This window comes from Anguilla rostrata, chromosome 4 (assembly GCF_018555375.3).
Source record: "Anguilla rostrata isolate EN2019 chromosome 4, ASM1855537v3, whole genome shotgun sequence".
NCBI classification, from domain to species: Eukaryota; Metazoa; Chordata; class Actinopteri; order Anguilliformes; family Anguillidae; genus Anguilla; species Anguilla rostrata.
The window spans coordinates 32,617,093-32,637,526 of NC_057936.1; the positions used below are offsets into that span (position 1 = coordinate 32,617,093).

A 20,434-nucleotide genomic window follows, 5' to 3' on the forward strand; every position below is an offset into this window, starting at 1 on the left:
AATAAATACAAAAGTAACCATATATAGTCATTGTTGGTAACCCGTTGTATATAAGTGGAATAAACCCCTCCGGGCTGTCCCGGTTATTAGAAAATAATGTAGGCTACTTCGGTGGTAGTATGGGGTTACAGAAGAAATCATATGACAGATGGACCGACGACAACGTCAGTGGGCTAATTTGCCTAATCTTCGCGGTACTTTAGACCCCGGTGGAAACGCAGACAACCATTGGCTGAAGGAACCTTTTAGTTCCTGGTAAAGTAGTTCCTGGGACTGAAAGTTCCGGGTAATTTTGGTGGAAACGCGGCTTAAGACACAGACAGCCACATAGTCCTGCAAGACGTTACACCAACTAAGATTTGCATTATGGTCATAACTGTCATATTTTGTATCCCATTTACTTATCTGTAGTGGGGTCCAATATCCTACTGCACTAAAGATGAAAACATAATACTTCTAATAAGTAATGCATGCAGTCCAGCTTTTTACATATACAGATAACATATGTATAAACAAAAGCAAATCGATGTATAAATGCATAGCTAATGTTCAAAAGTAGTGAACAACAAAATGAATGCCATTTACTTTTTACACACAATTTCATTCGTAAGTTAAAGATCAGCAAAACCATGACAGTGTAGCAAAGCAAATGTCCCGATGATTCGGTTCACTTTAAATCAGCTAAAATCATGCACAGTCAAAAGTGCACTTAATGAAGCGTACTGTATGTGACTCAGTGCTTGCTTCTTAAAACAACACTGCAAACAGTTTTGCATTTCAACAAAGGACTATGAAATAAATTGGGTTGCCTGAAATAATGCAAAACCACTGTGCCATATACCAGTTATGGTCAGGTAGTTACCATTTCTATCCGCCTGTAAGACAACGTGGTAAAGTACAACCAGAAGCTACCAATCTACCCATGGACGCAAGAATATCTTTTTCTGGGGGAGGATAAAGATTGTCTTTAAAACACATATCTTGTGACAGTCTGCAAAATCAGTAATACCAGACATGATGATTCATACAGAAAGCTTCAGAATGCTTGCTTCTGAGGCGTGGCAGTCACATTTATCAACATAAAATATTAACCCTTACTGACCAAATATTTTAAAGTAGAATGTGGTTTTTCCTTCTTTTCAGGATAATCCTTAGGAGACTCTGATAAACAAGGTAAAGATCAATGTCACAAGTCTCAATATTTTAAGGAATGTGAACTACCTATGACTGTGTACAAAATCACACCGATTTTATTGGACTTGTCTGATTATGTTCATAGTAGGCTTGCTGGGCAGGATCTTCATTGGACAATAGTTTTTAAAGTCTTCAATGTGTAGGCCTCCGTAATAATTGTGTAATTGACAAAGTAAGATAGTCATATACTGTATGTAAAATCATGTCCGTGTCCGAGACGTAGGCAGCAGAAATGGAAAACTAAACTTGTGCCTCAATTCAGCATAGCAAAGCGTTCAATTCAGCATAGACTCAACTGAAATATTTGCTCCATGGATTACCCCAACAGTACAAGCACAGGCTGAGAGGGTTGTGCCAAAATACGGACTGGTTTCCCAGGAATGACCATCAGTGATACACACCTCATCTACAAACAGGGAAGAAATAACGTACAGAAGGCTTCCATTTTATAAGACATATGGCTTCACTTAGTGCTTTTGCCAATGTATTTTACAAGGTGACCAGTGAATCTCAGACACTATGTTTTAATAAAACTATTTAGTTAATGAGACAGAAATGTTGTGCCACATATTTATTGAATGCCTTCTCTGACATCTTCATTTTCAAGGTATAACTCTAGTTTATGCTTTTAACAAGATCACCCAGCTAAACCTTGCGAGCTCACGAAAACAGCGGAACAATTTATATGAATTGATATTGTTTGGCATCATATTATGGACTGAATTATGACTGGTTAAACGAGGAAGCCATTCGGAACATCCTATCACAATAAAGCATATATGACACGGCACTTCACAAATGATATGGATACAATATTTAAATGTCAGTAATTAAATACAGAACAGTTATTCGGGAATAATGGCAATGACACTTTAATACTTATTATTGACCTGTAACGTGCTGGGCATAGCAATTGAGGATATAGACAGGAGCCGAGACGTATTATTATTTTTTTTTTTTAATAAGTAAAACCCGAAACACAGTGAATGAACAATACATTCTATATAAAGTTCATGATAAAATAATAATTTCGAACACTGCAACTGTAGTCAACTACAGTAAAACGTATTATATGCTTTCCACAAAAAAATTACTGACATGTTTCGCTCTGTTGTCGCCCACATTTTAATAGTTCTACGTCTGCCTTGTGTGATTTTAAAACAAAATCGTGTCCGAACCTAACAAGTTGCTCCATCGCTGCAGTACAGCAGTATAAGCAGACCCCACAGAACAAAACTTTTTGGAAGGAAACCCTGTGCTCAAATCACCATTATGTTATCATGCCATTTTAGAATAGGTTTCCACTTGTGAAAAAAAAATATATAATTCCCCGAAACAGTTATTTCATAGACAGTTCTATAAAGCAAGCATACAATAGCTCTTGTCGAGTCGCAGATTAAATATAAATCTATGGTAGCGTTGATTCACATAGGCACACACACATTAATCATATAAAAGAAGCCTAGTAAGTTACTATTCCCGTTACGGCTCATATTACCACATATCTAGGCTATAACACGATGTAAATGTACACATTGTGAGGACTGTGTGGGGGAACAAATATAGCCTATAGTTGTTCATGAATACGATTTTTAAGTTCATTGCAAAATACTTCTAGACTATCCAGTGGCTGCTTCACAACTTTTTAGTCAGAAGATCACCACACATACCACCGCTGTTTAAAAATTAACTTTAACCAAAGAAACAAATAAATACAAATCTAAACTGAAAGGGCTACCCGAAACAGCTTAACGGTCAGAACAGTTCACGAAATGAATTCTTACCTGTTGGAATTTGTTCTTCAGCCTTGTCGACAGGCTGGACACAATTAATTAACTGCACGGTTGAAAACAATATTAAATAAAAACAAAAGAGGCATTCCATCGCCATGTTCATATGAGCGTGCAGTCCCTTGGTTAAAAAAAATAGAGAACCGCACCGCTGTTATTCCCACTCAACACACTCAGCAGTAATACTCGGAGCACAGTAGGTCCATGCAAGCCTTCGGTCTGGGGTTCTCGCGATAATAAAAGAGGGGTAAAAAATTAAAAAGTCATTTGCCAGCTTCAGACTGTTAACACCAGTGTAAGGGAGAAAGCCTCACAGCGAGTTGCTCTAGGGAACGTATAAATACTGTAATTTTGAAAGTGGAGAGAGCAGAAGGCGTGGTCCCTTAATTGTAACTGTAGCATATTCCACTTGCTACTGTCGCGTGGGTGCGGGGGGAGAGATAATGGTGTCTGCACTCAGCGCTGCGATGGTGGTAACGCTGTTTCTTGGAACTTGCGCTTGGACAACAGCTGTGTTTGACTTTCTCCTCGCTTTTCATGTCCTCTGTTTGCCCAGCACGTTCCTTGAAACGCTCTACATTTGCATTTCAGAGTAAAAGTTGTAAAAAGTCATGTAGCAACCCATGTAAACTTCTTTGTTAATAAACATGTATGGGACTACTCCTGTATATAGCCTACCAGCTGTAATGTCGTTAATTCTTGAAGCAATTATGGAGTTTTAAACACATGTAACCCCCAACACCCCAAACTTCCGACACCCCCCCCCCCCCCAACCAACAGGTGCCTTCTCACTGAATCTACTTTTTATTGTAACAGAGTTGAATGGTTTAGCACCCCCACCCCCAATTAAGAACAGATGGGCTATGCACTTACCCCTGCTGTAAGGGGGCACACACTTCCCTAAATAACCTTTATGCAGTGAACTTATTGTGACCTTTCAAAGTAATACATCCTTTTGGCTGAGAAATCTGGATAGTTTAAAGTGGGTTAATAACAACATCTATACAATCTGGCTAATGCAATATATTTGTATAAGTATTAATTCAGCATATTTACACAGTGTTGCCACAAATTATAGCATTATTTCACAAATGCTTTGCCAGTGCTGTTGACATACTGTTTGAAATAATGTTAACAGTATGTTAGACATCAAATGAATACTTAGAAATAGTGCTTTAAGTGGAAAAAGTGGAAAAAATAAGTGCCAGTACTCATATTAGCAAAACCTGAACTGTAACATTTTTGTAAATGTACAGTAAAAAAAACAAAAAATTAAATTTTAAATTGAAAATTTAAAAACAATGGGAAAACAACAGTTTCAAAACCTGTGATGAAAGAATTAAATAATTAATTAATCAGAGAAGAACATTGCATTCATATTACCCTTTACCAGATGACCAGTGCTATACAGTGAAGAGGGGGAACTTGCCTCAGCCACCACCCATTTGTAAAATAACATAACACAACAAAGCATAACATAATGACGAGAACAGGCCAGTCAGCCCAATAATGCTTGCCATTTTCCTAACTAAATTGTACTTAGTGCTCTGTTTACCGACTGTGATTACCTACAGGCTAGATAGTATCTAACACTATCAAGTCTGGTCTTGAAAACCTCCACACATTGACTACTCTCCATATGAAAAAACACTCACCACACATCAGCTACGGTGGAGAGGGTGAATAAACTAGAATGCAACAATAAAACCTCCAAAATGCAATCCAGGCAGAAAATTATGTTGACACTTACATCCACTAGGAATCAACTAGTTTTCTCAAAAAAGTGCAAACTCTTTGGTTGAAGCCCCCTCTTCTTTGATTTTGACTGCACTTCTCCAGTTTACTTGCCTGCCACTGTGACTATTTTACACTATACAGGTCACATTGTATTGCCTATGATTCAGTTGTCTGTTATTGACACCAGCTGGAAGGCTGACATTTTCTGAAACCCCAGTTTAAACCCACTGTACCTCTGGTGGAATGAGGCAGTCCTGGCCATCTGTCCCACTGCCCTGGATTCCTTTACAGGCTGAGCCACCCAGCAGAGCACCATTACTATTTATATACTATCACATATACTATCACAATAAACATAATACAGCCTCTGGTTCTAACAAATTCATAAGGTTATTTCGCCTTGAACTTCGGACTAAGAATATTTCTACAAAAGCTCTACTTCTTTAGCATCTATTTTGCAACTGTATTGTGAAATAATATTTTTTTTTTAATGAGAGTTTAATGCATTGTTTTATATGTATATATATATATATATATATATATATATATATATATATATATATATATGTATATATATAGCCTGCCCAATGGAGACTTCATTATTTTAAAACAAATCTTATGAATGCATCTGCTTGCAAATGTTTACAAACCAAGATGATAACTATTGGGAGTGCTGATGTCACTGATTCATATGAAAAACAGTATGTGCTTCCCCTTTATATCCTACCTCTCAAGATCTGTAACGGTCTAAGACGAGAAAGAAATATAAGGCTTCTAGCAAAGGATGGCATTGGCCACATCAGCTTCCCAAACTTCCCACAGACCTTAGGGAGACTCACTGATTGAGGGTTAGTCTTTGGAACTATGTCAGGGGAAACAAACTCCTAATCTTCTTTTCAAAGTTGAACCACGTCTCTGAGTCAATTCGTCTTTGCCATCGTCGCTTTGTCTCATTCGTTTTTTGATCATATGCATGGTGTCACTCTGATTGTGTTCTCATTTTTGAACTCTCAAAATGTTTTGTAAAATCAGACTATTGAGATCAGGAAAGAAGAGAATTGTACACTTGTTTGATGCTCCAAAGAAAAAAAAAATTATAGTATTTATTTTTCCATTTGGACAAAGTGCACTCATCTACAGCTTTTGCAATAAAAAGATGAGGAGCTGAGGTCATTTCTGAGCTAAGTTTTACAGAGGCTGAAATTTGGTTGGGTGACACTGGGGTCAGTTGCGTATGCCCGGGACATCTGTCTTTCATTAGCAGAATAAACAGCATTACACGTACAGTATGTTTGTACAAAGTGTGTAATGCCTGATGGGTGCAAATGGAATTTTTATCACAATGGTTTCATAAGCACTCCACACACCAGTTAAAAGCTTTAAAAAAATTTTTTAAAAAGATGAAATTGTATTTGATTCTATCTTTACAAGTCAATTGCCCAACCTATTTACACATGAAACATGATCATGGCTTCTGTTTGCCTTAGCCCCACATCCTGAACTGGGTGAGGACCGAGGCGAAATTTGAGATGATTACACTCCAGAACAAAAGTAAGCTTTCCAGAAAAAGGAATGTGAATGTGAGTGCATGCTTTCAGTGGTTCCTTGCCCAGCGTGCTTCTGTCACAAGAGAACACATTTTTTTCTTCAGAAAACTATACTGTAAAATGTGTTTTTTTCCTCCTTTTAACATAGTAATGTATACTTCACTCCTTTGAGCAAAGGTTTAAATTTTTGGTGTCCCTATTTCTATAGATTATCAATCGACCAATAAATCAAAATGTATATGTTGCATACCTAACAAATAGTTGTGTCACAACACACTGTAAAATGTTCATTTTTATGAGTCAATAATGGCCAGATTGGACTCATATAAACTCTGTTAAAGTTGAATTGACACAGGACATTTTACCATCTACACTTCAGTTTACCCTGGCCTTATTATTCTTTCCTTATTAGAGTGGAAGGACACAAGAAAAATATTGTCTATTCCTGATTATGATAACATGAATATGCCATGCTATGGAATTACACATTTCACAATTTAGATTTCACAATTTTGTTATAGAGCCATTTCAGAGAAGCACCCGCATCTCTGCATCGAAAAGAGAAGTCATTCCAGTGCTGACCATTATACCGTGGTTACCATAACCACAGACCTTTAGGTGATTCTTAATTAGGACTATTCCTTTAGTTTTGGCACTAAAAGTAATATATGCGGATATAAACATTTATGTTGTGCGTTTTATTTGGACTTGCCAGGGAGACACAGCAAATAAACTGCAGTATACCACAGAAATGGTATGATTTCCTAATAACACCATGAGGAATGGACATTATGAGGGATAATCAGGTTTAACATTATAATTTGTGCTGCCCCAGGCTAATGGGAGACGTTGGCTTTCCTGGAACTCTAAAATAAGCTTGCATTTGACACAATGTCCCTGGTCATGCTTGACTTTGGTTTTGCAATTACAATGGTGAGTCACCCTTATGTACATTTTCCCCTGCGCTGATTGAGACGCCACCATAATTGTCACACAGCTTCTTAAAATAGTTTATTTTTTTGTTTTTTATTGGTTATACGCTCATTTTAAATAGGCGCCTTTAATTATACTGCTGCAACTTAATTGGAAGCTAGAATCAATGGAGGGAACTCCTTTATTCTTTATTCTACTGCCTTGTTTTCCTGACAATCATTTTGTTTGCCTCTGCTGACTGCCTTGTGTTGACATTCCACACAGGGCCAGCTATGGCCCCAGTATGAGGGCAGGTTGGGAGATACTGGATGAGGATAGGGAGATAGAGCGTGGAGCACGGTAGTATACATTGCATAGTGTAAATATCAAATTATCAGATTTTCTGTCAATGTCTGTCCACAGTAAATTAGCTTTAAGCCTCTATGTGTAGGTGACAAATGTTTTTCCATCCATCCATTATCTATACCCGCTTATCCTGGGCAGGAATACCATTGCACACACTACATTCACTCACACACTCATACCTATGGGCAATTTGGAGTCTCCAGTTAGCCTATCTGCACATCTAACACAGAGTTCAGATTCTAACACAGAGTCTTCTTTCTCTGATGGTGCACCCACTGTACCACCATGCCGCCTGAAAAATGCTTTTGATGTTCAGAGACATTTCAACATTAAACAGCCAAGTTGCCTATCTCATTTAGTTATCACATCATTCTGAAAGACTTTTTAGGGTTTTTAACAAATCCAGCTAGGAGGTTACATTTTTTGGGTAATCATTCCCTCCAAGGTAGCATGGTGGCCCACTGGTTAACTCTGTTGCCTCGCAAGAAGGCCAGCCTCTGCGTAGTGCTTGCATGTTCTCCTCATGTTTGCGTAGGTTTCCTCCGGGTACTTCAGTTTTCTTCCGCACCAAAAGACATGCGCCCGGTGTACTCCAGCCATTGTGCTCATAACTGGAGTTGGCCCCCAGGCGCTGAGTTGTGGCAGCCCACTGCTCCAAAGTAGCTTGGAAGGGTCAAATGCTTAGGACACGTTACCCCACAGGGTTCAATAAAGTTTATCTTATCTTACCATATCTTAATGTGAAGATATGAGCATTTGTGGGATGCTCCTTTAGTCATACATAGCAGAGAATTCTTAAATGGTCTTTCATTAGTGTAGTGCCCGATATCATCATTACAGAGGCACTACTGAAATCAGAGGCTTGCAAAACTGTCTGTTTTTACACATCAGCACGCTAACATCACGCATTTCCTAATCTTATAAAATGTGCATTATAAGCAAGAAAATAATAGTCAGTTACATGCTTCATAGACTGGGATCCACAATCCAAGAAGTCAGTCAGATGTAAAGGGAAAAAGACTTATGTAAATAATTAATAAATAAATAAATAAATAAATAAAATAAAACTCTGCCCTCACAGTTAAAACCATTCTTGACCTTTGTGATATATGGTCCCAATAGGGCTTAAGGCGCATAGCACAGCGCCCCACACAAACTAACGGCACCCTGTCTCCCTGCTGTAGTGTTCAGCATTATATATCCGTATTTTCGTTCACCATATTTGCACAGATGTTTTCTAAAGCTTTAGTTCAAGCACACTGTGGACTGCACACCTACAGGAAATCTCATATACAGTTATCTGGAACCGATGAATGAGTCATATCTTTCTAAAGTACCTCTCGTAACATTTTTTCTCAACACACTCATTTCAAAATCTACTCAGTAGTCTGCAGTGTTCAGGCCCATAAGGATGTATGTGATCGTTTGCAATAATGTGCTTGTTCTCTTCCAGATTTGTTAGCATGGTTCTCCAAGAGCAGCATTCAGCAGCTACACCCCAAAGAGCACCGGAGGACAACACTACTTTCTCTCTCCACAACTTCTAGCTGAAGTGTATACTTTACTGAACTCATCAGTCAAGTAAAGTATACACAATGTGAATGGTCCCATTTGCAAAACTGGGGTAATGTAAACAAACCACACAGCACATCCCTCTGAGCTTGTCTGTTTCTATGGTTATTTCAGACAGACCCCTGATGGATTAAATGTGACTTCGATCTCAGGTCTTTTTTTATAAGTATGTGCTTTATTGTTAGCCCACTCTATGGAAACCTCTATGTGTGACTATTATGAGTATTGTAAATTTATGAATAACCAAAGCAATTACTATTTAAAACTATTTGGCTATATATTGAGTTAACAAAACAGCAGCTGTTATTTTCTAATCACTATATATTGTCTTTTTTAACTGCTAATTAATTCTCCTATTGAGGTCTCATCTACTAATTGTCACTAATTGCATTAATGAGTTACACTTGTCACCTACGCTTTAAAAAGACGTCTCAGCATTTCACACTACACATCCTGACAAAGGCACTGCGCTGAAACCTTGGTGAGTATATTTTTATTTCTTCTTGTTTTTATCTGCTGTTTGTGTTTTGTGATTGCATAACAAATAGTGGGAGCCAAATGTTTGTCATTTTAATTTTGCATTTCATATTTGTGTTGAGCTAAAAAAACTATTTAAAAAAAAAGTTTATGGCAGCATAAGACATAGATGGAATTTCTCTTGACTCAGAAGAGGGCATAGGCAAGAACGACACAGTGTTCTTGCAGATTACGGTCGTTTTGAAATCCTGGCTCTCGATAATTCTGGGTAGTCTCAACATATGTTCTCTCCCAGCACAGGGAATACAGATTCAGTGGAGTGCATCCAGAGCCTAGATGTGTCCTATTTGAATTATAACAGCAAGGGACAGATGCGTTTCACAGGTGTCTGGTCTACACAGTGTCTGCAGGAAAAGGCAAAAATGTTTTGCCAAATACCATAAAGAAACTGCAGACATGTTGCTAATATTTATTATTTTCTCAGGCCATGAGTATTCGGACAGTTGTGTTACTGATGATGGTAACTTGCAAGCAACTGAGAACAATCAAAGTACCGAATATAAACAATGACAAAATAGCCATCCAGACAAAGACACTAATGCTGGCCTGACCCTTTCCTTATAACCATAAAATGCGAGATGACTCCAACTGTTTCTGCCAAACAGATGAAACTGTGTTACATCAATCACTTGCTGGCGCTTAAAGATTAACATTAAACTGCATTATGCCATAGCAAAGGGCTATGAGTAAGCTGGAGATAGGAATTTCAGGCTTAAGAGTTATTGGCAAACAAAACATATAATGATAAATGTGAAATGAATCCCAAGATACTAAAACTGCTTGATACTTGCTATACACAAAGGCAATGGAAAATCTTTGCAGGAAACTGAAGTGGGACTGGATCCGATACAATGTGGTGTGAAAGGTTTGACTGACTGGAATGGAAGTGGTGTGATTACAAACAAAGACCTGAGAGGCAGATTGTAGTCATTATGCTCTTATTTTGAACGTTCCTGTTCTTGACATTAACTCCGGACCAGAGTGGCTAATAAAAATTCTACAAAATCCCTCAACGGGACATGGACGTAACAGACATTTAGGTATCCAGCACAGTCCAATAATCTAAAAACATGCATTAATGGAATTATTTTTTTTACAAATTGCAAAGGACACGCAAGATATGTGAACAACATTTCTGAATTACTTTCAAAACCAAAGGAACTACTGGCAAGAATATGATGTCTCTTTTATCGAATGTTACTGTTGACAACACAACAGCGTTGATTAGCTCTCGTAGACATGGATTTGTTTTTGTTTTCTTCCTCACAAACACATTTTGGCAAGTACAATTTACTATTACTCAACTTGCCAAACTACGTTTGTGAATGGAAAAAAGACTTTGAGCCAAAGTTCAGGAAAAATGTTGGATGGATCCTAGCCTATGTGTGTGTATGTGTATGTGTGTGAGTGTGGATTCACAAATGTGTTTATAAAGCAGTTGCACTGTTCAGTACAACGTGTAAGAACAACTATGAGACAATGTAACAAATTGTCTGAAAAGCATGAAATATAGACCAGAACATTTTGATCCTTGAGCAACGGTTGCTTGTGCCACCAACCAAAAATGGTAAAATGAATGGAATGAGCAACGGAGAGCGGCAGCTTTTTCCACGGTCGACAACAGACAGCCAAGCTTGTGGAAAAAGATCTGCGTGTCCCACAGCGATCTTTTCTGTCTTGTGTGCCAACGTGGCCCGTCTTCCCAGATTGCCAGAGTGGAAGCCTACAATGGCAAATTGGTCAAATAAAAGCCTTCTGGAGCTGAAAGTTTCTGGCTGCTGGACTCATCTGGCACCGCGGCAGAAATCTAATTACTGCTCGCGGAAAATCCAAACATATCGGCTTGATCCCCTCCCTCAGTAACGGCAGGGGTCTGGTCCTGGCGATGCTAGAGTATCCCCCACCCCCCATGAGAAGTGGCAGAACTGATCTCAGAAGTGAGACAGGACAAACATTTACACTGTGAGCTGGCTGAGAGAAAAAGCTAAACAAAGTCTGTGGCAGGCCGGCAGGTTTCAGAGAGTGCTGGGGACAGCTTTCCTCCACCTCACTTCAAGTGCGTATTTTTAATTAATGATGCTCTTTTTTAAATTGAATCAGTAAAAAAAACTAAGCCCAGGAAAAGTACATTTCTTCAACAGAGGCCCTTTCTCTCCAGAAAGTCAAAAGTATTAAAAATGAAAGAAAAACTCCCTAACGCTTAACGCCTAACACATATTTCCTTGTTCTTTTTTCGTCAAACTTTGTTATACTCTTGTTTCCATTACATATTCAGCAAACTTTTTCAGAAGTTATATCCTACTCTTTGACATACTACATATGGAATGCATTTTTCATTACCAGATTGTTTCCTGTCTATAGTAGAAAGCTTTCCTGTAAAATATGTAATTTAATAACTTTACTTATTTTGTCTGAAAACCGAGGAAAAGCTGATTTTTCCCTCTCATTGCTCAAATATGAAATTACTTAGAACGACAACCCCATTAATCAGAAGAACAAAAGGTCTGAGGTTACCTTCTTTTTTTTAAAGAGAATATTTTAATGTCTTTAAAGATACACTCAGTTCTCATTGATCAGGTTTGTGAAAAGAATGATTTACACATGCAAAACGTTTCCTGATACTACTGAATGCTTTGCAGTGAATTCACCGTTTTGGACAGTGAGACTGCTACAGTTGTATTATTTATACGTATGTGTACAGAAAGGAGAGAAATGAAAAACTGAAATCATAAAATTAACCAACACTTTTTGGTATGCAAGTCCTGACATTTAATCATCTCATTTTGTACATTAGTGCACACAATTTACTTACTTGCATTCAGTGAATTACAGTAGTAGACAGATAGTTACCAGAATAATTCAGGAACATTGCACTGGCTCCATTTAGTTCTCTGGTGCCAAGAAGATATTCCATAATGTGTAAATATGAATCAACCTACGTGGTAAGACATGCATTTCTGGCAAGTAAAGTTATTTTACAGAGGTAAAAAAAGCATTATTTTCTAAGTAATTTACGTTGCATTGATTGTTACATTCTGCCTGAATTTTTAGTTGACTAATGGACAGCTATTGCCACCTAGTGGAAAAATGACGATACTAAGGGAAATGCTTTTTAAGGCCTTGTTAAGTTCATGGTCTGAAAAAAAGTAAACTATGAACTGGCTAAATGTATATGTTAATTTCATTTGGAGCATAATTGTTATTTATAAAAATTTAAAAAAACACTGATTAGATCTAAATATGAATACAACAATCAAATTGTATTAACATAGATAGAGAGATAGATAAATAAATAAATAATTAAATAAATAAATAATTGACAAGTATGTGAAATTTAAACACACTGTACACAGACTACTGGCAAAAACAAAAGTTGTACGATTACATTACATATTTGTACATGGAAATTATTTGTATGAACAATGCATTGGTGCCATCTGTTTTCAGCAGATGGGAGGATTCTGAACTGAAAAAGCATTATGGTTTATGGCTGGTTGTGTTTGTTATGACGCAGGTAACAGACACTAGGTAACAGACACCAGGTAACGATTCTGGTTTACATTCTCATCACGTTAACTACTTAACAGCAGCCGTTACTTGGGTACAGTGAGCAGTCAGATTGCACAAGATCCATGGTGATGGATGGAAGTAAACTGACACCTTTCACCTCGGTGTCCAGCCACTGATGGGCAGTATCAGACCTGTAGACTCTACTAATATCAGAAGCTCCTACTACACAAACCTGGTTCTGTGTGTACAAGTGATTTAAAAAGCTAGCTTTCATCTAGCTTTCATCCCTGATCTTGATTTCCACTACAAACTCCTTTCCAATCCGGCATTCAAATCAAAAGCACAACGATGCTGATGCATCACAAACACAATGCAATGACATGCAGTTTGCAGCTCTCTTCTTAACGCTCTGCTGTGGCATAGTTCAACAGCTTCCATCAGGTCCTTAGTTGTTACTTTCAAAGAACATGAAATCCTGACAAAAAAAGAAAAAAAAAAAAAACTTCAATGAACAACTCTTATGTCAGACAGGAAAGTATCAGTTTTTTTTATTTAATTGTTTCCAGATGCTGAGCAATGCAACCAAGGACCAAAGATTTACTCTGCAATTCTTAATAAATAATAAATAAACTTTTTCTTTGTTGTGATGTTTTAACCTTTATGTTTGGCAAGTTCGGCAACATTTTTCTATTGTTAAAACCTATATAGAATGCTGAAATAGCATGCTGACATTTATGATGGTCAAATTATCATCAAACGTCATCACAGCATAATAAAGCAGCTTAGATGTTGCCCAAAGGTAGTGCAGCGCATGCACCTGTGCAGCCAGACACGATCACTCAGTCATTTAGAATGTACTGTGAAATGTGTTCATCCGCATGAGTGGCAGTGTACTTACGATGAGGAAGCAAGCCCCTATCATCACGGCCTTCATCCTGACATCCAGGTCCATGGGAAACTGAACGCCAAAGTTGTCTGAATCCGTGAAGGCCTCGCGGAGAAGCCCGGACCACTGCTTACTGACCTTCCCAATCTTGTTGACTTCATCCATGGTCATGATCTGTGAAAATGCATTATTTAGTGAGGGACAATAACTGAGCAGTTTACCATTTCTACAGGTAGCTGTCCAGAAAGACACAATTTCTCACATATCTGTAGATACTATATTAAAATATGATATCAATGCACTGTGCAGTATGTCAACTTCATAGTTACAGTAGACAACCATTTTTAAATTCAAAACAAAATTCAATTTTTAAACAATACAAAGGTGAAAGGAGAGAGTCGTGTCTGTCCTCAAAAAACATGATGGAACATAAGAAAAGATTTTTCTTAAGAAAGATTGATTTTAGTTTGTACAGTCGTGTTAACGATAACTAGGCTGAAATGAACTTGTCATGGCATTAATATAATTTGCCAGTGATTCTAAAGTGGAAATTCTGTTTAAAGTGGAGCCCTATTGGTTAAAAATAAGTTTCTTATTGTACATTGTGGTGGCCACAAAACTCCACTTTTGAAGCTAACAAAGTAAAATGCCTGACATAAAACATAAGCAGGAGATAACATTTTTTCTTATATGCACATGACTTCTACATGTCATGTTTTCCAAATAGAAAACAAAAAGAAACTACTCCAATAGGCGAACAATGCATGTTTTCTTATGGCTGGTTGCAACAACAAATCCACAGCTGTTTACTGCGTGGTCGCCAACAATGCTGCACACTGAGAGAGTATTATTTCAGCACAGCCCCCGGGCAGGAAAAACGGTCCCATCGCAACTCAAACTCAAATCGCCTCAATTTCAAACCCTAATAAAAACAATCAAAGCATGGAAACAATGGCTTAACTGTCCTACAGGAGAGCTCGGAGGAGGCCACCGGAGGAGATCTTCACCCACCAGTTTCACACCGATTTAACGGCACGTTTCCTCCTAGAGAGGGCTGAAGACCCCTGACAGGGGACAGGGTTAGGGGCGACGCAGGCCTCGCTGTTTGCTTAACGTCATTGACTGTGGTGTTATCTTAAGGGTACCTCAAATTCGATGTCCGGCAGGCAATTCCAGCCGCAGAAGGGCCCCTGGACCTTCAGCACGGGCTCCCGTTTTTCGTTCTGGATGGTGAACTTGGGCAAAAAAGGGTGCCACTGCTGAATAACGTATCCCACCGTGTTCCCCGGGGGTGCCTGGACCTCCAGCTGAGTTTTGGGGAGGGGGGAGGGAGAGAGTAACGAAAGAAGGCAAGGATGTGACTAAAGGTAATCTCATAAATGGACATTTAACATTGCGCTCAGTAAGTAACTTGTTAATTCATTAGTCCAGTAAACCGGCAGTTGGGGACAAATACACCCAAGTTGCTTTTCTGAGTTGAGATTTCATATTTTTCCCAGAGAATGTATGCCAAATTTAAGTTAAAATGGCATTTGCAATGGTAAACTCAAAACAAACCTATCGTTTAAAGCCTCAGTAAGCAAGTGTTTTCTTGGCTATGAGCATGAGAACATTTTGCATGTAACTTATCGCTGCGAGAGTGAGAGGCTTCCACAAAAAAAGTACTCAGACACAACTCTGAATTTGGCCCTAAGTTTGAAAATACATTCTTGCATTCCATAACCTTTCACAAAATGACCATGCTCCTAGCATCTGTACATAATTTGAAGTTTGAGTCCAAAAATTTAAGTTATGTGATCGTATTTACCAAACAGAGAACAAAAATATTTGAACAAGACCAGGATAAAACTTAGTATATGGCTGGACCAAGTGATCCGGCCGACCGATGGTGTAACTTCATAACTCACTCAGTCACAGACATTCGCGTTTGTAGGGCTGGCCCCGCTGTTGCGGTCCAGCCAAAAATAGCCAAATGCACACACTGTATACAGGTGGATGCAATTTCAGACCAACGCATTATGGGAGCAAACTAAGCTGTTTCCTTTTCCTAGAACTGACTGCATTTTATTTTCTTCAAATAGACAAATGCACACAAATGAATCCTTTGCTTTGGATCAGGGAGACAAAAAAACTTGAAAAAACATGAATGATGTATGACTACTTGCTTGTTTTCTTTCATTAAGTAACAAGGCAAATAAATGTTTTGGTGAGGGTGACCTTTATGAAGGTTCCAATCCAACCCAAGAGAACTCATATAGTGCTGTCAAACATATCGACCAGCATGGGAGTCAACTGTTCATTTGCACAGATTATACAGTTTAAGAGCACAGATGCCTCCTTCTTCTGATTCAATATTTCCCAACCTTGAAATGCGCAGGGAAGAATTGAATAGGATACAATGAGGATAATTCTGCAGGGAACAGTGCTGGGTTGGCTTTAAGGACAGTGACACAAGAGAGATGGTGAGAGAGACTGCGCCAGCCCACCTCCTGCAGACAGCAGGGGAAGAGACAGGACATGCACTTCAACGGGCGGGTCACGGTGATCACTTCATGCCCGAAGTTGTCCAGGACCCGGATGGTGAAGGCTCGTATGGGCCCACAGCACTGCCTGGACAGGCAGTCGTTCTCCTCCACGGCGTAGAACACGTTCTGGCCCATCGAGTTCTGCACCTCGTACTTGTTGTTGCTCTCAAAGCCGACGAGAGCTGCAAGCAGTGCACAGCACGACAACAGGACGTCACCAGAAGCGGCGTACGCTAATTTGTGTGTGACAAGTTGACTCAGAAGGGTAAGAGGCGGGTTAGGAAACCAGAAAAGACAGACATGCCTCCGCAAATAAACAGAGGCAGCATATATTCTAAAATACAATGACAATTTGAAAACAGTACAGATGATAAAATAATTCTAACTAACTAATGCATACAAATCAATATTGCATACAATGAAATGACATAATAGCAGTTCAGAAGATGAACTTTAATTACGCACTTCTGTATACAAGCACAAATCAATCAAATATGAATAGTGCCAGTTGATCTTTAGCACCCCCTATTGCCCAGTATCTGTCATGGACACAATAAAGTGTTACTAACTGCGCAATAATGCCATTATTTTCTCTTTTTTTAGCTGGACTACAATACCAAAGCTGTCACGGTAACATCCACAGATCAACAGTAGTATATCCATTTGTCACCTACCTTCTACAAGTTCTACCTTCTGTTTTATAAGCAGCTGATCAACCTGAGGAAGACAAAATAACGAACACACACCATCAGCAAATGCCAACAGTGATTGGTGCATACTTCTGAAGTGCATACTTCAGATAATGTCCGCATCTTAATTGAAAATGCAAGGTAAAATAGGTGAGGAAACACAGATCAGCTGACTGCAGATGCCAGTTCTTGCCCAAGACAAGCCACTTCAATCAAAAATGGTGATGGCCCCATACGTGACTTAGGTACGTGACTTTTTTTCTTTCCATTTTTTGGTCACTTTAGGTACAAACAGACACGTAAAAAAACTTTACATAGCCTACATATACCCTAAGTCCTAAATATTTCACAAATGTTCAATGGCCTGTAGAAGGCTGTATTTAAGGGTGGATTTAGAAATGGTGTGCAAAATCCCTTTAAACTACAAGGGCACAAAGACTCACTTCTGTCAGATATTCCAGCCCTGGTGGGCACCATGGTGTGGAGGGGTTGGGTACTGTGTACATGTCCATAATGGGGGATGCAGGTGGGCTGGGGAGAGGAAAGAGAATACAGAAAAAGAAGAGAGGTTGTCACAAACCATTCACCCAATATTTCACTGTTGTCTTAAGCCAAACCTGGTTAGGCAACCCCAGATGACCAACTCTACCACTTTATCAATGGAGCAGAAGTGTAGTATGCAGATTATTTCTCAACAACATCCAAAGAATCTGCGCCTTCCTAACATTCATCCATCCATCCATTATCTTATCTTGGTCAGGATCAGGTGGGGGCTAGAGCCTATCCCAGCATGCATTGGGTAAGAGGCAGGACTACACCCTGGACAGGCTGCCAATCTATCGCAGGGCCCAGCCTTCCTGATTTCCTCCATTACTGCATATCTGTCACACTGAATGGTTTCAGATCTTTAGACAAAATGTTATATTAGACAAAGGTAACCTGAGTAAACACAAAGCACATTTTTTAAATTATTATTTTAATTAATAAAAAAGTTATCAAACATCCATATCACCTATGTGAAAACATAACTGCCCTCTTGGTTTCTCCATCAACCAATATAACTAAATTTAATTGATAACTAAATTCAGCTGATTCAACACAGCCATGCTTGATTGCAACCAGTCCTGTTAAAATCTAAACCTCACTCATATTGAACCATACCATCAGAGAGTAGTCACCACACAGTTTCTCCAAGCACACTATGCCACTATGCCACAAGCACAAGGAATTCCAGAAGAGATGAGAAAAGATTTGTCCACATCTGAATGGCTGAAAAGAAACAAGATTAAATTCTGGAGTGGCCTAGTCAAGGTCCTGACTTGAACCTAATAGAGATGATGCGGCATGACCTACCAATTTGTCATCTGAATTAAAGCAGTTCTGCAAATAAAACTGGGCTACAATTCTTCCACAATGATGTGAAAGACTGATATCACATTATGGGAAGTTTTGATTGCAGTTATTGCTGCTAAAGGTGGTGCAACCAGTTCTTAAGTCTAAGGGGGCAATTACTTTTTCAATGGGTGATTTTTTTATTTATCTAAATTAAGTAAATAATACAACAATGTGTTTACTCATGTTCCCTTTTGTCTAAATTACATTCTGTCTAAAGGTCTGAAACCATTCAGTATGACATATGCAGTAATAAACATATGGAATAGTCAGTAAGGGGGGGGCGGGGGTATTTTTTTAATATGCATAATCCGTTATATCTATACCAAACCATGTACAATATTCTTTATCTCCTCTCTGAATGTACAGCCCTGTACTAAGAATTAGTTGGATTGTGGACAGATTCGTTCCAGCCCATCCAAAATGATGTGAGTGTGACAGGCTCTACAGGTCTACACACACATCTAGCGCCATCGTGTGTTTCGTCCAACGATGGGCCATTTTACAAGACTTTAGTAACGTATGATGTGTATTGTCATATAGCTCCTTATAAAATAATGATTTGTTTATTTATTCAGTATTTTATCAATCAGCCAACTTGCCACTGGTCTTCAGTAACTGCGCGCGTTCCAAAACTGATACCCGTAATAATAATCGATGTAGCTGATGCAGGAAAGATACAGCACTTGCATGGAGTTTGAAACAAAAACACATTGCTTCCACTAAAAATAGCTACGTTCAGAACCAGAGAAAACTACTACACGTCATATTTCAACATTTGAAACGAGGGCCGATTACTGTTAAATCGCAGTAATACAGACAATAGAAATCGTCTTATCAGCTTACTGGCCCATATAGCTACACAGCTGACTTCAGCTGCTTCAGCCGACTAAAAACTAATTTCACGTTTCATCACCAATTTTAAGCTAAATTTCCTACTACACACGACGTGGGGCGTCATTAAAATGAACATTACGACTGATAACGTGTAGTGAATACGATGACAAAGACGATGTTCTATCTCAGTGCTTAACTGGGCGCCCATCTTAAGGAGCTACAGTGTGCTTGTATGAGGGCAGCATATATGGACCTGATCTAAGTCCACATGCTTAAACAGGAGCTTCATAATTAACACAAGACGCCAAGAACATTCCATTGAAAACATAACCCACAGCATTGTAATTACGCATTTTTAAATACTCACCACCCTTTTTCTCTTTATATACGTAGTGTCCGAAGAAGTACTATTGGTACATTACGTATTAGAAATCTATTTTTGCCCTGATCTCATTGGAAGGCGTCATTTTTTCATTCTCCGGTACAAGCCTTCGACCAATGCCAATGTGTCAACAAAGGAACTACTCCAATGTTGCGCTTTGATTGGCTATCTCATGCACATATTTGCATGTACGCATTTTCATTGGTTTACAACAAGACGAGGAGGGATGTGGGTATACAGTAGACTTCTGTTTAGCAGGTTCATGCCTCAGACAGAGAAAGTCAGTGCATAGATCGTAATGAATCCGCCAATCTATCGATTCTATTGATTATCCGGTTCTCGCGAAGTGGGTTTAGTGGGTGGAGTGAGCCATCAATACAATTTAAAGATCAGCTGCATCTGTACAGGACACCTTAAAGTGATAGTAAACATTCTCGAGTTTAAAAACATATTTAAATATATATAATTGGCCAAGACCGTTTTCGTGTATAACGAATGATATAGATACTTCTTGAGGACCTTCCCTCACAGTGGCTGGTATGAGAGCAGTCTGGGTTC

The 20,434-nt window shown here is 38.8% G+C and overlaps 2 protein-coding genes across 4 annotated transcripts in view; both read right to left on the reverse strand.

Annotated features, from left to right (window-relative positions):
* The window catches only part of plod2 (procollagen-lysine, 2-oxoglutarate 5-dioxygenase 2), a 40,546-nt gene extending 37,131 nt beyond the window's left edge, over positions 1-3,415 (reverse strand). For both annotated transcript variants that reach the window (XM_064332299.1, XM_064332297.1), the window contains exon 1: positions 2,979-3,415. In XM_064332299.1, coding sequence (XP_064188369.1) covers positions 2,979-3,090 — 112 coding nt within the window. In that variant the 5' untranslated portion in view covers positions 3,091-3,415. The remainder of the gene's footprint in view (positions 1-2,978) is intronic.
* An 8,985-nt stretch (positions 3,416-12,400) lies between these two features.
* Positions 12,401-19,975, reverse strand: si:ch73-206p6.1 (phospholipid scramblase 1). 2 transcript variants are annotated; one of them, XM_064332300.1, is made up of 7 exons: positions 19,862-19,975; positions 17,709-17,796; positions 17,251-17,293; positions 16,538-16,758; positions 15,197-15,358; positions 14,064-14,225; positions 12,401-13,640 (listed from the first exon to the last, which is right to left on the reverse strand). In XM_064332300.1, the coding sequence occupies exons 2-7, from the start codon at positions 17,775-17,777 to the stop codon at positions 13,611-13,613; spliced, it is 687 nt and encodes a 228-aa protein (XP_064188370.1). In that variant the 5' UTR covers positions 17,778-17,796; positions 19,862-19,975; the 3' UTR covers positions 12,401-13,610. The 2 variants fall into 2 exon arrangements, with proteins under 2 accessions (XP_064188370.1, XP_064188371.1); XM_064332301.1 differs by lacking the exon at positions 19,862-19,975 and adding an exon at positions 18,427-18,534.
* Between the last annotated feature and the right edge of the window lie 459 nt (positions 19,976-20,434).